Source organism: Poeciliopsis prolifica, unplaced genomic scaffold (genome assembly GCF_027474105.1).
Source record: "Poeciliopsis prolifica strain line A6 unplaced genomic scaffold, Auburn_PproV2 SCAFFOLD051, whole genome shotgun sequence".
Taxonomy (NCBI): domain Eukaryota; kingdom Metazoa; phylum Chordata; class Actinopteri; order Cyprinodontiformes; family Poeciliidae; genus Poeciliopsis; species Poeciliopsis prolifica.
In genome coordinates, this window is record NW_026562426.1 from 632,397 (window position 1) to 649,785 (window position 17,389).

Consider the following 17,389-nt stretch of genomic DNA (forward strand, 5'->3'; position numbering starts at 1 on the left):
TTTTTTTTGTTAGTTATTTGCAAAGAACAACAAATAAAAAACCTCTCCCTCTGGAGCAGCAACGGCTGGAGTAAAAGGTAAAGCGAGCAACACTCGCAGATGCAGAAGCAAACAAACACCGCCTGCGATATTCTTTACTTTTTCATTCAAACTATTTGCCCTTTTCCCGGCACCTCACAACTACACAGCACGTGACGTCGATAAGCCATTTTTTTTTTTTCCCTCCCTCGTGCTCTCCACAGCTGAGTGGGCGTGGAGACCCGCTCACACAGTCATCCTGTTGTTCATCGTTATGTAGCTTATACTTGACGCTGCACTTTCTTCGGTCTGTAACGTGACTCCTGTCTGTTTGGTTTTTTCCTGTTTGGGATTTATTTGTTTTTGACCAAACTCCTTCATTTGCGTGGCGAGAATGGGAAAGGAACTGAAGGGCTGAGCCGGCCAAGTTCAACAAATGTTCTGCTGTAAAGCCGGCTCTTGTTGGCTTTCTGTCTGACCGAGGTAGGCTCTTCCACCTCGGTTTTGTGTGTATCTGTGTCGCCCCGCATTCCGACGGATATAATGCCAAGGTCGCCACGAGAGCGGGTTGAGGATTTCGTGACGTATCCAGTTAAAAGCTGTTTTTCTGTTCGGCTTTTCATTAGCAGAAAGTCACAAGGCGTCATTAGGACTGCTCGCCCCCTCGCCAAAACTTTCACAGGCGATTTCTGCTTCCAGTTTTAACTGCAGTCATAAAACACACGAACAGGAAGGCGGAAGAACAAACTCTTGTGTTTGCTGATGCTGATTTGTTGTGAGCTCATCGAGCCATGCTTACAGCTTTATTTAGGTAGAAACAAATAGGCAAACTTGCTACTGAAGTATTGACTAACCTCTGCTTTGATATTTTAAATGCTGTCAGACAGAATGGTACAGCTTCATGTGCACATTCTGATATTTAAAACTAAAATATCAGAATGAAATTGAAATAAAAATAAAATTAGAAAAAAAAAACCAATGTCAATGAATGGCAAAATATTTTAAGCACAAGAAACACTTGTTTCTTGTTTCAGATCAATTTCTTTTAAATACAACATTTATATCTGCATTTTAGGACGTTTTTCCGTAACATGTTTGCTCTTGATCCAGTGAACTAACTTTCAGCACGTGAAATTAGATGGAAAGTTTAATTCCTACCAACATTCCTCAAGTAAGAGTAAAAAGTTGAGTGCAATAAATCTTCTCTTAAAAGAATATATATATATATATATATGTTCCCTCTAAAATGTTCAAGTAAGTGTAACTAGTTACGACTTGCCTCTGCTTACAGCACCATGAACGTGTTCAGAAAAGACAAGGACTCACCTGCCCAGACTCCTGTGGTTCCACCAAGACCCACTAAAGAGGTGAGGAAATGCAGGACAATAACTTAAGCACTTGTTCTCGCATGAAACAGTCAGGCGTAACATTACGACTACTGCGCAACGCTGCCAGGAAGGGCTGCAAAGATCATGAAAGCTGTGGTGCGGTATTTGACCTCAGTTAGCAGATCCTTCTAAGCTTTCTTTGTAAGCTGATGTCGCATGATCAGCGAACCCTGTCAATTTTTTTTTCGTCTCTTAAAATTTCATGTTGTACTCTTTAAAACCGTTCATGAGCCATTCCACATTTGTTCTCAGATTTGTGACGCTTTCCGTAAACGCCATCACTGTTTGGCGGCATCTGTTTTTCTCAACCGAACTTTCCTTAAATCGTCACACTGTTTCTATTGGCTTGCTTGCATCCCATAGTGCAACCTGGTGCTTTGTGTTCCCTAGCAACAAACATGAACCCCACTATTCACATGTCCTAAGGCAAAATGTGGGTCATCAGATCAGGCTGCTGTCATGTGTTGCCCATTGTTGGCACCGTTTGAGAGGAGACGAAGGTTTAGCACAGGTACCCTGACTTGTCTGCACCTCCATGCCCAACAAACTGCAAATCATTGTGTATATCCTTTCTATTAAACTCGGGGTTGGCTTCTCACCATATGACTTGTAACAATAACTTCCAGATCAGGCTTAACAGGCTTTTTATGCATTATTAGGAGCTGGACAACCCCATCAGACACGGCCACAAAACGCAGGATCCTGAATCAAATGCAGCCCTAAAGGTAAATGTTCAAACTTGAATGTAAAGACAATGTCAGTGAACTTACAGCCCTTACTCTTCTAAACACAAATGATCTTGACCCAAAGACAAAGGTGAGATATCACTTGTCTGTTAGCCTCTAATTGAGAATCGGTATGCCCTGTTTGCTTTAATTCACGGCGGTTTTGTTGCTTTTCCGTTTGGAGCAGCAGAAGACGGGAATGATGGGGGTTGTGCAGAAGGTCAATCCCTTCAAGTCGACGTCAAAGGTGGCAAAACGAAGGTTTCATTTAATGAGTAACCAATAGCTCTTTGGCTTGCATAACTTTGACTTGTTTCTTCTACTCAGGCGACCTCTTCGTCTTCAAATGTCAGCCAAACTTCTTCCTCCGAATCGTTAGAACAGGCAACAGACTCCATACAGGTAAGTGGTGATTGTTTTGTTTGTCTTACTGAACCGGCATGAGGATCAATGTTCAGACGGCGGGCTACTAACTCAGTTCAATTCAAATCAGTATCAGAAAACTGGAGTTCTTGTCATTGTCACCAGTCAGACTCTTCTAATTGAACCTTTTTAGAGCGAGGTGACATAAAAAAAATCAAATAGGATTTGCGCTAACTTGTCACTGTAACTTTTGGAAGAATGTCTCTTGACTCCAACTTTGTGTTCCTTGAGATGGAATAAGAGTGGCATAAAGATGCAGCACGAAACAGATGACGGAATGCTAAACTGTCAAATAAAATACTGATTTGTGATTTAGTGAAATGGCATGGATGCTATTTATAATTTACAAATAGGAATGCCAGGTAGATTGGTGGATCCTGGAAAATATTGAACTTATACTTTAACAAACTGTTAGCTCTTTTTTTTTATTCATTTATTTTCACTATATTTTTCCTAAAGAAACTGAGCACTAGAGATGGACAACATGAACTTAAATTTACCACAATATTTTGAGGGGTTTATTATAATAATAATGCATAACATGGCAAACAATAACTGCTTTGCAATGCAAATTATCCATCATACCCATCTCTCAGCTTTTGGTTGTTCCTTGATGCCAAGATTTCAATGGTTGCACAGTCCTGGTAGATGATCCATTTACCTCTTTCATTTTTTTTTTCAAAACAATCCATTTTATGTAAAACACAGTGGCACACGCAGTATGTCCCGCACTGTCTTGGTTTTTGAAAAATATGTATTTAAATTGCATGTTTGTCAAAAAACAATGGCAAGGCAAATTGGAATTTGCTACATAACTTTAAGACTTTAAGGTTTCCCAGTTTAAGTGCTATTTGACCTTTCTAAATGGGCTCCACCTCTCCTCAGTTTTCTAGTTGAGAACAAAAATGTATGCTCCAGAGGTCAAGTGTTGTACAGCAGACCTTGTTGGGCCAATCAGAACAACTTTGTGTGTGATGGGGAAATGCCCGTGTCACTTCTGTTTCAGAACCCTGGGGTGGAAAAGGGAGTCATGCAGAAAATGAACCCGTTCAAGCCCTCCTCCCAGGTAACTACAGTCCTGTCTTTCTGATCTGTGTCAGACAGTAACGTTTTCCACTGAACTCGCTCTCTCACACAGGTGCCTAAAACTCCACCCTCAGACTCACTGGAACAAGAAAGGAGCCCAGACACGACTCAGGTAGGGAAGTTGCTGAAACGTAACCAAAAGTCCTTTGTTTCAGGTCTTTGTTCCTTTTCCCATATCCGATTTAGAATCGCACCCATTTCTAACTCTGGCTGGGAGCTCTCGTTCTTCTTTTTTTTCCTTTTGAGCAGCTTTATTTCTTCTTTCAAATGAGATGTTATGCCCTACTCATTCCTCCTGCTTATTAGCCAGTGAGATATTTGGGAGCATACTTTGCCTTTAGCAGTCTGGTCCAACTCAATAAGAAGTTTTATAAGAAATTCACCCTTCTTATGAAACCAAATGTCAATGTTAGATTTTAATAATGTTTTGTTAAAAATAGTGTTTTTATTTGATAAAATTCACTGTTGGAACCAAACAACTTCGGCCTTCTTTGTATTTGACTGGGAGACGTCACAGTAGATGTGAGTCTACAGGGTAGAGTTCACCATGCAAAGTACAATTATTTGTGATTTTAATCAATGTTTTTCATGTAGATTTCTTCATGGGTGGTATTTTTGTGTCTTGTGTGGCAATGAAAAACCTGAACCAAAAATGAGAACAATTCACAAGTTCCCTGATAATTTGTCATTGGAATTGTGCATGGATCCAAATGATAAAGAGGAGCAGGGTTTAATATGTGGATTACGCTCATGGAAAACTCATCAAATCCTCTGTGTGATGGCCAAAATAAAAATGCCTTCTATTTTATAGCAAGTTGCATCCTATTTTCAGCCTCTAAGATCTAATACAATGCCTGTCCACCCTGTGCTTCAACTCTTCCGGGAAGGTTTGAGGTTGAGTTTCATAGTGTTCTGATTCTTTCTTTCAGAATCAGATATGTTGTACACTGCTGCTGTACGAGAAAGACTGCCTTGCACCATCAGCTCTAATTCATCTGGAAATATGTTCTATTGGATTGAGATCTGGGCTGTATAGGGGCCAGTCGGGTTCTTCCACATCAGACTCTCTCGTCCATGTCTTTGTGAACATGGCATTGTGCACTGGCATTTCTAAGTTACTGTGTGTCTCCTAGATGTTTGGCACCGCAAAGATGCTGTTGTCGACATTAACCTTCTTGGACTACATGCAAAACGTGTGTGTGGTTGTGTTGAAAAAGCAAACCGGTAATGCATATCACCCCGTTTTGCAGGGTAATCGATGTTCACCTTGCTTAACCTGTAAACGAAGTGGAAGCATCTGGCTGTGGAGATGCATTTGTTAAACAAACAGGAATGCTGTTCAGTGTCGGATTGAAACCTGTTAGAGGCCTACAAAAAACTCAACTAGGGACGAGGTCCACTTTCTAGGGCGACCATGAACAGCCACAGCAGATACAGTCATGAAAAAGTTTGGGCACCCCCATTAATCTTTATTATTTTTATTTCTAAATATTTGGGTGTTTGCAACAGCTATCTCAGTTTGATATATCTAATAACTGACGTACACAGTTACATTTCAGTACTGAAACATAGTTGTTTAGGGGAAGGATACAAAAAGTTATCTCAAAGATTTAAACTGTCAGTTTCCACTGTGAGGAACATAGTAAGGAAATGGAAGACCACAGGAACAGTACATGTTAAACCCAGAAGTGGCAGGCCAAGAAAAATATCAGAGTCAGAGAAGAAGAATGGTGAGAACTGTGAAGGACAACCCACAGACCACCTCCAAAGACCTGCAGCATCATCTTGCTGCAGATGGTGTCACTGTGCATCGTTCAACAATTCAGCGCACTTTCCACAAAGAGAAGCTGTATGGGAGACTGATGCAACGGAAGCCTTTTCTGCAATCACGCCACAAACGGAGTCGCTTGAGGTCTGCAAAAGCCCATTTGGACAAGCCAGCTTCATTTTGGAATAAGGTCCTGTGGACTGATGAAACAAAGATTGAGTTGTTTGGTCATAAAAAAAAGGCGTTATGCATGGCGGCCAAAAAACACAGCGTTCCAAGTAAAACACTTGCTACCCACTGTGAAATTTGGTGGAGGTTCCATCATGCTTTGGGGCTGTGTGGCCAATGCCGGTACTGGGAATATTGTTCAAGTTGAGGGTCGCATGGATTCCACTCAATATCAACAGATTCTTGAGACTCATGTTCAAGAATCAGTTATGAAGTTGAAGCTACGCCGGGGATGGATATTTCAGCAAGACAATGATCCAAAACACCGCTCCAAATCTACTCAGGCATTCATGCAGAGGAACAATTACAATGTTCTGGAATGGCCATCCCAATCCAGACCTGAATATTATTGAACATCTGTGGGATGATTTGAAGCGGGCTGTCCATGCTCGGCGAACATCAAACTTAACTGAACTGGAATTGTTTTGCAAAGAAGAATGGTCAAAAATACCTTCATCCAGGATCCAGGAACTCATTAGAAGCTACCAGAAGCAACTAGAGGCTGTTGTTGTTGCAAAAGGAGGATCTACTAAATATTAATGTCACTTTTCTGTTGAGGTGTCCATATTTTTGCACCTGTCAAATTTTGTGTTTATGTGTACTGCACATTTTCTTTTAGTCCAATAAACCTCATTTCAATATCGAAATGTTACTGTGTCCATAAGTTATTGGTTATATCAAACTGAAATAGTTATTGCAAACATCCAAATATTTAGAGATGAAAATAATTTAGATTAATAGGGGTGCCTGAACTTTTTCATATGACTATCGTCCATCCCTCCGCTCTGTGTCTGAGAAAACCGCAGGTAATTTGTGTTGTGTGCTTGTGAAGTTGCAAAATCTAGAAATATTCAAGAGATATAAACAGTTTTACAAGTCATCGTTAAAAGCCAAAATAAAAAATGATTGCCTACGGAATTGGCGAATAAGTCTTACCCGGATCACGCTGCCTGACCGGTGGTTTCATTGAAATTTGCAACTTCCAGTTATTAAACTTCTTGGAATTCATTTGAGGTTACCAATAAATGAAATTAGATGTAAAGGCGGTTGGGCGACTAATTCTGTCAAAGGTTGCATGGCTCTGCCTAAATTATTGGAAAATCTAAGCATCTGACCGAGAGATTTCAGAACTCGATGTTGCCTACACAAAGTGCTGATTGTGTCGAGCTGTTAAAAAAATCTCCAACAGATGCCGCTTTCTTCATCACAAGATTACTTGAAGATGTTGACTAGTTTGTCTTTGGCTGCTCTGTGTTTGTGTTACAGAGTCCTGGTATGTTCAAAGGAGCCATACAGAAAGTAAATCCCTTCAAGTCTTCAGCACAGGTATTGACCAGTTCAGTTTTACATCCTGGAAAGACATTAATGCTTGTAATTGTTTTGTGAAACCATGTATCTTTTTCCTATAATTTTACTTTTCCGCAGTGCTTTGTGCTGACCTATCGCCTAAACCCAGTAAAATCCATTGAACGGTGTCTTGTCCACATCACAAATGTGGACAAACCTCAATGGTGTAAACACTTTTGCAAGCGTAATTGCTAGAAATGTCCCATATTGATTGAAACCAGAATTTCTGTGGGGCATTAGCACTAAAGTACCTAATTCCTTCTCTCATTTGTGTTTAAAGCAGCCCAAAGACGATGCTCAAGGTAACCCTGCAAACACTCAGGAGCCTGACGAAGACCTTCAAGACAAACGGGTGAGCTGCATTTCTCCCGCCTTTTCCAGACAACCCGTTTGTGCTGAGGTTTGATTCTAATCTGGTTCTAATGCTTCATCACTTAGAATCCAGGGGTGATGTCAGGCATGATTCAGAAAGTCAACCCATTCAAATCCTCCCAGCCAAAGGTATTTTTGAAAATGTCCTGATATGTAATGTCTGGCTGTTTAGGAGATCTCGAGGGACATTTGGAGACTTGTTTACACACAACTTCTCATCCTCTCTTTGCTTTTCTCTGGCTTTCGTCTTCAGGATACTCGATCTGTACACAGTGACTCCTCTTCCTCTGGAAGCCTAACGGACAACAACAATGTACCAGAGAAGCAGGTTGGTGCAGAGAACTAAGATTGATTTAAATCTGCTCATGCTCTTTATGACAAGTATCTGCTTATTCAGGGAAACACCTTCAAGTACTGCAGTTGTTTCTAAATGGGAGACACTGAAAGCACAGTTTACTCCCAAAATTCCTGCCTTAAATACACAGATTTCCTGACATAAAAGTGATGCAAAGTGGCTCAACTATAGTCTTAGACAAAACTGTAAAATGGCCGACGCACAACTGTCATCGGAGAGGAAAATTCATTGGGAGGAAACTTCTGCTCTGACTTGCATAAAGCATCACACTAATAGTGTAATACCTGCCATTACTACAAGATGGCGCCCAATGTGATTTCAAAGTGCAGCTTGTTGAAACTGGCTGACTGTATTTACTGGTGCAAATCAATGAACTAGAATATCATTGAAAAATTCAATCATTCAACTTTGAATGTGGACCTCATAATTTAGACAGTAAGTGTTTGTTTCTTGATTATTATGGCTGACGGTTAATGAAAACCCAAAATTTAGATTTTCAGAAAATTTCAATATTACAGAAGACTAATAAGAAAAAAAAAACTAAAATAATAAAGGAAGATGTTCTGTTATGACATACACAGATGTGTATACGGTTGTGGCTTATTGGGCTAACTAAATATTGTTTCATAAAAAAAATAATCAAGGTTCTTTAATGGAAAGTTGAGTTTAACATTGGCTACTACTGTTGCACTCTTGCATGATTTTTAGTTAAATATGTTATCATTATTATTTAATTATTGGTTGAGCCTGATTTGTGCTGTAAAATACAAAGTTTGTGTTTTTGCTGCAGTATTTCAAGTGAAAGGATTTTAAAATTATTTTTTTGTAATATTCAAATTTTCTAAGATATTGTAATCATTTGATTAGATTTAAGCCATGATCATAAAAATATAGGAATAAACACCTAAAGTCCCCATGTAATGACACTATATAATTTTCATTTATTTGAATTTTGTTATCAAGAATATTCTGTCTTGTGCTTTCAGAACATGCTGATGCTATGAAAACATTATGCGACTATATTTGAACCATATTAGGAAGAAACCAATAAAATGGATTTTGACTTTGACGAGTATTATCATTGTCATTCTAGGTATAAACCACTAGGTGGTGCCAAAGGACGAGATTTTAAAACTTGGGAGGAGTGCTATTTCTTTTATTCCGTCTCTTTTTATGTTTTTATTGTAGAATCCCGGGATGTTTAAAGGGATGATGCAGAAAGTAAACCCCTTCAAGTCACGCACGCAGGTAAAGACATCGCATCAAAAGAACCCGTTCTCACAAGCTGTCAACCTCTGACATTTAAAACCTTATTTAACTTTGCACTGACCTCTGTTGATTCAGGTGACAGATGATGCTTGTGAGACTGACTCATCTGTTCCTTCTAATGTGACTGAGGTAAACAAAGCAGAGAAAGCAACAAATAATATTTAGTTCAGTATGGAAAGTTTAGCTGTTTTGTTATGAGCTCATGAAGCTCTTGAAGTTTTCTTTTGTGTGTCACTGTTGGAAAGTTATTCTAACCCCTCCCCTACCACGGTAGGGGAAAGAATTTGTCTGTCGTCAAAGTTCAGTATTTTTACTGTCGCTTACTTGCTAGAAAGTGAAGCTGCTGGATAGAATTATTGAACCTGGTGTAATAATTATTACACAACTTCTATTTTTCTTTTTTTTATATAATTTTGATAACTATGGTGTGAAATTAATGAAAATTGGGAATTATTAATCAAATTTCAGTTTCTCAGGGAATTTTTCAAGATAAAAAAGTTGAAAACAGAAATATCAAGCATCTGCAAAGGGGATTTTTGTGCACTTAATATGTGGTTAGGGCTCCTTTTGCATCAATTACTTCATCAATGTGGCGTTGCATAAGGCAATCAGTCTGGAATAGAGGCCAAAGTTGCTTTGACGGATCATCTGCATTTTCGGTCTGGCGTTTCTCATCTTCCTCTTGAAAACATTTTGGAAATTCTCTGAGTGCCAGGTCACACTGGGTGCCAATTCAGAACTTATAATGGATCTTGTTTTGACACCTTTGGCAGTCTGGATGGGTGCCAATTTGTTGCTGGAAATCTAAGGTTTTTCAGCACAAGGAAACACGAAGGGCTTTAAAACTCCCTGGTAGACGGCTGTGTAAACTGAACGTCAGAAAACCCAGTGTGCCAAACACCTGCAGATACCACGGTACCCCAAACCATCACACTGGACCTGGAGCAAAGTGAATATTAGCTCTCCACTCTTCCTCTCAGCTTTGTGATGATGGTTACCAAACAAAATACAAACTTTAGGTTCATCTGAAAAGATAATTTTGGACGACTGAGCAACATCCCGTTCTTTTTCTCCTCACCTGTAGCCCTGCTCGACTGAGGCGGTGACTTCACCTTCAGTCCACTCCTTCTGAAGTTGCCCCAGATTCTAGATTATTAATGCTCATTCACATTTCTGACCATATGTCTCACTGCCATCCAACGCTCAGTGAATATATTTGGATCTGGCAGATTGAACCCCTCTTGCAATGTCTTTTTGTGGCTTACCATCCTTATGGAGGGTGTCTATGTCTGTCTTCAGGACATCTGTCCACTGAGCAGTCTTCTCGTTTATCTTGTACGCTATTGAACAATGACACAGTCACTGCAAAAATACAAAATCTTACTGTTTTTGATCTAGTTTCTAGTGCAAATATCATAGTACACTTGTAATAAGACAAAACTAACTTGCAAGTAACTTTTTAGCAAGATGTAGAAACTTGTTTTAAGACAGTGATTGCTTAGTATTGATGGTAAAAGTACTATCTACAAGTGAAATAATCTACCAGTGAAACTAGTACTTTTTCATCAACATGAAGAATTGTTCACTTTAAAAAAAAAAAAGCGACTATATCCTGCTGAAAAGTCATTTGCTGGTTAATTTTGTCTCGTTTTGAGTGCACTAAGATATTTGTACTAGAAACTAGATCATTAATTCTTGGCAAGACATTATTTTTTTTGCCAAGAAGACAACTTTTGTCTTCTTGGCAAGACAAAAATTGGCATCATAATAGCCAATTTTTTGAAATTGGCTATTATGAGATACCTAATTTCCATCATCCTGTAAGCCATAATAAATGCCAGGCGTAATGATTTTTGCTTTCTGACGACTGAGCAACATTCCGTTCTTTTTGAGCTGCACCTATATGCCAAAAAAGGCTTGTATTTACTGCATTAGGATCCCGTCCATCAATGTCACGTGTAGGTTGTTCTGCTTAACTAACAGAGCTGATGACCATATGTCTCACTGCCATGACAGAGCTGATTGACAGAGCTGATGTTGACTCTGTGTTTCTCTCTGACTCATCAGGTCCAGCGAGCTATACATAGTGAAAACTCCAGCAGCTCTGAAAGTCTGGACGACAGCGCTATAGAGAGACATGTAAGTCATGACGTACATGTCATTGTCATGGTGGTGGGTGACTTGACATCCGTCATAGATTGAGATGTAAAAATAGACGTCTGATGTCTCACGACAACAATGCTAGGCATGTGACTGGGTAAACATCACATGCTGGTGTTAACTTACTGGAAGCGATGTCATTTGATAGTGGTGTTTTTTTTTTTTTTTTTTGGGGGGGGGGGGGGTTTTATGTCAGTTTTTGACATGAGGGTATAGATATGATTGATCCTAGTTACAAACTAATCCGTTGCCCTCTCCAGACTATTTGGTACACAGATGCTGACACCACGCCTGAGGTGGGAAACCAGCCAACAGAAGTCTCAAGGAAAAAGGTCGGCCACCATAACCATTATCCAATCTTTATGAAATCCCCAGTGGTGTTTGTTTTTTTCTCACCATGTGGTTCTCTTTAGATTATCTGGAAAAACATCTTAACACTGGGAATAATAATAATAATAATAATAATAATAATAGGATACTTTTTATGTCATTTCAAGAATAACACAACAGTGGGGACTGTTTGGATTTTGTCAAGCTGAATCTTCACTGCCACTGTTAAAACACTGAATGCACCGCAGTGTGGACGTAACATTTGAATGCATCTTTGTCTTTTCAGACTTTCATTATCAAAAGAATTCTTCCGAAATCGTTTTTTGGGTCGGGATCCAAGGTAAAGCTGACGTGTACAAATTTCTGTCGTTGCTTTGCTGACGGGTCAAAATGGACGTTTAGCCACCTAGCAACACTTTAGAAACTTTAAAACAAACAAAAAAAATCAACATTAACAATATTTTTTGCTAGGGCTGATGCAACACAATGTATGAGAGGTGACACTTGTGCTGAAATTCACAAGATCTTGCGCATGGCTCAAAGCAATGCTAGACCAGGTGAAAGATTTTTCTCCAAATGAATGAAGCTGCCATTACCTTTCCCTCCCAATCATTACATTTTTCACCTGACACATGAACCTTATGGGGGAGAAAACCCCCCAAAACACTTAGAAGTATTGTGATGCTTCCCGTATCTGACATTTTGAATGCACCAGCTGTTCAAAATGTTCATTTGTCTTCTATTTTCAAGCACAGCTTCTGCTGAAGATACTCTAAAACAAATGTTCATCATGACGCCACCAATGCGCTTAATGACAAGAAAGGATGTGGATAATGTACATATTACAAAGAGCCTGTAACAATCACACGCTGACGTGTGTGACAGCAGGTTGATCCCTTCACAAAATATAGACAAAGTCTCTAATTAGGACTTATTAACAAATGAAGACATAAAATAAGCCACTTCCAGGCAGTTTGACTTCATTCTTTTCTCTTGTTTTTTTTTTTTTTTTTTTTTTTTTGATTATCCAGGATCTTTATCCTGCCATGCATTCATGTTTTTTTATTCCCTACAGGAATCTGCAAATCCATCACCAGATGCTCAGGCGCAGCCTCAGGTTTGTAGGTTAGATTGTGAAAGTAGTACAAAATGTTGTAGGTGTTGAAGACCACATTTACTTTACTTTTTGAAACTACTTTTCTAAAAGCGTTTTCATCCAATAGACTGAAATCCAACACCATGTCAAACGGATCCAAAGCAGCGGATGGAAAGTGTATATTTTAGCTGCACTTGCCGTTACTTTCATTTTGCAAAATTATTGTCTTTTCTTGAGTAGATTTGGGAGTTAGCTGGAGATTTTTATTCTATTTGTTTGATAAGTTTCTTGTCAACTCACAGCTAGCTAAAGGGCTACGTCCTGCCACTTGCCAAGTTATCTGAGTTTCACGGCATCAGCACCTCTACCGGTCATCTAATTACTGTCTTCTTTACAATAGGGTGTTGTGTAAACAACAACCGTTTTGTCTTCAATGAAATTGTTGGTTACTTTGTATAAACTGTGGCGATTGTAGCACAGTTTCAGAATATTTTATGAGTCCGAATAGGGGTCATTGTCCTCATGGCGTGTCGGTGCGTTTCCTGTTGGCGAGTTATGTAAAGTTGTTTTTATTTTTCACTCAAGGAGAGCTGAACTGAAACCCTTTTGTTGTTTTTTTTTATTTTTGGTTTTCAAATTGGCACATTTGAAGTGACCCTAACATGCAAGCAACTTTCCAGCAAGATGGGAGTTATTCATTTTTTTTTTTTTTTGTAAGTGAATCATTTCTTAACAGTGAAACAGAAACACTAGTTCCTTTAAAGATTTATTTATTTAAAACAAGCTGCTATATCTTTCCGAAAAGTTATTTGGTAGTTAGTGTTGGAAAAAAGACAAAATCAAGATATTTTCACTAAAAACTAAACCAAAAATGCTTGGTAAGATTTTATTTTCGCAGTGCACAATATTCTGTTTTCTTTGAATAGAAACTTTTTAAACTACTTTGATTAGTAAGAGTTACTTTACTACTTGATAACTATGATCAATTGGAATATATGCGATTGAATTGAAATGATGTTTTTGGGTTTGTTTTTTTTTTTGTAAATGTCTTGAGACGACATTTGTTGTGAATTGGCACTGTGAAAATAAAAGTCTTATGCATTGTAAATGCATAAAGACGTAGAAAACGTTCTTGAATAAAGACTCGCCAAGATCAGATGAGGACAGGAACGTAGATGAATACATCCATATTTAGGTTGCTGTTAACACTGCAGTCATCTGATAAGAGCTGACATGAAAAACACAGCTTGAGTTCACCGAAGAGACAATTTGTCCAGGATGTATCATTTCTAAATTGGACATTTTAATCTTTTCGTTGCCGTTTTGTCATTTGGCCATTTTTTATTTTATTTTTTAAGTTGACTCTAAAATACATCGTCTTTGCTGTAGGAGGACGTTGAAGTTCAAACACTACAGTTGGCCGAAGTACCAGCACCTGGTGAAGGAACGCTTCTGGACCCTCTGGACGTACGCCTGTTTCTTTCGATCGACGCATCATGAATTATATTTGAGTAGCCAGTCGCAGCCTGAAAAGAAATAAAGAAAAAAAATTGATTTGCAGGATGAGGACGGCCTTTTTTCATGGTGGAAAACTGTTGAAGGTAGCTTCGCTCTCTGTAGTTTTTGTTCAGTGCGGCTGAAACTTCATGAAAATAACTTTTTGTCTCCCCACCCTTCTTTCTTTGACTCCAAGGATGGGATGAGTGGAATGAAGCGAACCAGAACGATGACGCCGAAGAGTATGTACAACAAGTTTAGGGTTTAATATGAAGAGCGAGAAATCGCTCATTCAAGATGATACCTGCTGTTTGTTACAAAACTTAACCAGAAGTCACAATATGCATATTTGTAATTGGCATTTCTCGTCGCGTTAATTAGGGTGGTGGAACAAGCCGCCGATCGAGTCTTCATGGCCGCGCGTCTCTTCGTTCGCTTCTTCAACCAGCGCGGCGCCTCCCTCCAGCAGCGCATCCTGGAGCTCCTCTCCTTGGCCGACTTTGCAGACGACTTCCACAAGAAGACGGTGACGGCCAGCGTGGGCGGCGGGGTGGCCAGCGTCGCCGGGTCGGTCACCACCATCACCGGGCTCATTCTGGCGCCCTTCACGGCGGGTACGTCGCTCATCGTCACGGCGGTGGGCATCGGCATCGCCACGGCGGGCGGCCTCACGTCTGCCTCGGCCAACATCACGGACACGTTGCACTCGAAGACCGACCGCAAGAAGGTGGAGAAGATGATCCAGGATTACCAGGATGAAATGAAAGACATCAAGGACTGCTTGGAGTTCTTACAGGTCAGAACACGGACACATTCTGGACGCTAAAGCAGATTAGTTTGACGGCCTATTGGGGCCAGCGTGGATTAAAAAAAAGAAAAAAAAATTACATTTCCTCCACCCTCCACCCCTCAAATTTTCTAGTAAAAGAACTCGGAACATTTCTAAAAGTGAAAATGTTCCACTTTTTAAATTAAAAACATTTTAAAAAGTGAAAAATGTTCAACTTTTGAAACTCTGACATTTCCTTTTTTTTGGGGGGGGAGGGTAGAAAGTTTTTTTTTTTTCCCTGAGTTTTAAAAGTTGAACATTTTCAACTTTTGAAAAATGTTGAGCAGTGTTCGGAGTATTTTTATTTCTAGAAAATTTGAGATCTCAACATTTTTTTTTTTTGTTTTGTTTTGCTTTTGGCAGAAATGTACTTTACTTTGATGCACAGTTGCCCAAGTACGCTGGTGCTTTTTCTTTTTTTGTGTGATGATTTATTAGTGCCAGTTGTTTAAAAAAATGTGTCAGAGGCTGAATCCCAAAAGCAAAACTCGCCATCTTTTCAGGAAGGGATGGAGACGCTCGAGGAGTGGAACTTCGAGAAGTACGCCGAGAGCATCTCGGAGAAGCACCTGAACCAGAACGTCAAACATGTCATGAAGGAAGGCGGTCGGGCTGGGAAGGCTCTAGTCATCAACACGGAGAGCCTGATCAGCACCGTCCAGGTTCTGAGCGTCGCCGACGGCGCTGCTAAAGCCGCGCAGGTGATGAGCGTCACCACGGGAGTCATGTCTGGCCTCTTCCTGGCGCTGGACGTGTTCTTCCTGGCGAAGGACTCCATGGAGCTGAAGAAGGGCGCCAAGACGGAGTTTGCCGCCAAGATCCGAGAAGTGTGCAAGGACCTGCAGGACGGGTTGCTGGAGTTGAACCGGATCAAGGAAGAGCTGCAAAAAACTATGGACGGGATAGAGGTGGAGGTGGAGGTGGAGGAGGATGAGGAGATGTTGAAGTCTGACCTGAAGAAGCTTATTGAACTTGAAGATTGAGGGCTGGTGGCTACGCGTTTAAAATGAAGCATCCCAGTTTTAAAAAGGAATGCTTTGGTGGGGTGTTTTTTCCAATCGTTACTGAACAGAGAGATGTTACTTGTTCTGAAATATTTTACTAGATTCTTTTAGACGCTTGACTAAAATGTTTCATTGTAATTATTTTAAACGTGTGCCTTTTTCTCTTTAATAAAAATGCTTTATTTTACATTCTATATGTTTAGTCAATGCCGTAACAAGTTGGCAGGCCGGATCCAGGCAGCAGAGACGCGTGGAGACCGGTTTTGATGGGAGAATGTTCCAGGGAACGCTGTGTGAACACCGCGTGCTCATGCGCCACAATGCCGGCACGAAGGCCTGAAAAAATGTGGAAGGGCCGCCTGGGGGGGAAATATTCTGATGCTGAATGGTGAACTGGAAACAAAAGAACAAAGGAAGTTAAAATTCAGCTTGTGATGATGAGTAGTTACAGTCACTGAGAATTTGTCCTGTATTATAGCCAAAGAAAAGGAATGTTTATAGTTGCAAAAACATCAAAACACAAGAGTTGGCTCCACGCCCTACTAACCAGGTGACACTTATCACTCAAAAGGTCATAAAACTGATATTTCTAAAGCGGAAATCCTCAACTTATTTTCAGTCCAGATGGACACTCAACAACTGGTCTAACAGAGCTGACTTTTCTGGTTGGTGACAAATTTAAATGGAAAAGTTTCAAATTTGCCAACGCATCTTGTTCCACTGAGACTGGCAGAAAGAGTTTGGTACTTTTGTTGAACTGCAGAGGTGATTCTGGACTGAGATCTGCATGGGCACCGTGAGAATTCAAACTTCTGAAAAGAAAAATTGCACTTTTGTACAAAAACAAACAAAACAAAACAACTCAGCCTCGATAAACAAAATACAGGAAGTTTTTTTTTTTTTTTTTCGATAGTTTCCTTCTCGTCAAACTGGATTTATGTGTTTTGTTTAAAAACCACTATGGGAATTTATTTTTCTCATTCCTGTAGTCGCAGCAGGATGAGTCAGACTTAAAACTGTCATTCAACTGCCACACCTCAAATTATTCTTCTCTATCTCAGTGGTTCCTGGAAATACCTGCAGTTCAGCTATTGCACTTAAAAAAAAATCTAATGTTCAGTGGTGGCTGACTGAAACCTTGTGGTTGTGTTGCGTTTAAGCTCTATATAATAAATCAGAACTAAATCTAGTCTTTTATTAAGGACATTTTTTTTCCATATTTTTTTATTGAGACCCCGTAGAGATAAAGATCTCATTTGCAATGGGAACCTGGACTGAAAATCTGCCACCAGTTTAACAGCAGATACATTTACAGTTAAAAGGAAGTTCCAGAAAAACTCATTTGAGTTAGGAAGGAATCTGCACTGACCTGTTCGAGGTGTTTACATGGTACAGTGGACACTTCGCCATCCGAATGACCTTTGATGTCTTAACCAATCCGGACCTCTAAACAAACCTGTTTATATAGTTTTTTTGATTGGTTTTCATTTGTTC

General features: G+C 39.8%; 1 protein-coding gene across 5 annotated transcripts; it reads left to right on the forward strand.

Moving 5' to 3' along the window:
• The first annotated feature begins 239 nt into the window (after positions 1 to 239).
• Positions 240 to 16,089, forward strand: apold1b (apolipoprotein L domain containing 1b). 5 transcript variants are annotated; one of them, XM_055058711.1, is made up of 23 exons: positions 240 to 501; positions 1,094 to 1,202; positions 1,310 to 1,385; positions 2,066 to 2,131; positions 2,319 to 2,378; positions 2,459 to 2,533; positions 3,561 to 3,620; positions 3,693 to 3,752; positions 6,903 to 6,962; positions 7,264 to 7,335; positions 7,422 to 7,484; positions 7,609 to 7,683; positions 8,899 to 8,958; positions 9,055 to 9,108; positions 11,047 to 11,118; positions 11,400 to 11,471; positions 11,756 to 11,809; positions 12,545 to 12,586; positions 13,955 to 14,032; positions 14,127 to 14,166; positions 14,259 to 14,304; positions 14,444 to 14,858; positions 15,395 to 16,089. In XM_055058711.1, the coding sequence occupies exons 3-23, from the start codon at positions 1,314 to 1,316 to the stop codon at positions 15,872 to 15,874; spliced, it is 2,076 nt and encodes a 691-aa protein (XP_054914686.1). In that variant the 5' UTR covers positions 240 to 501; positions 1,094 to 1,202; positions 1,310 to 1,313; the 3' UTR covers positions 15,875 to 16,089. The 5 variants fall into 5 exon arrangements, with proteins under 5 accessions (XP_054914686.1, XP_054914685.1, XP_054914684.1 ...); XM_055058710.1 differs by having other exon boundaries at positions 1,129 to 1,202; XM_055058709.1 differs by lacking the exon at positions 1,094 to 1,202.
• Positions 16,090 to 17,389: the final 1,300 nt, after the last annotated feature.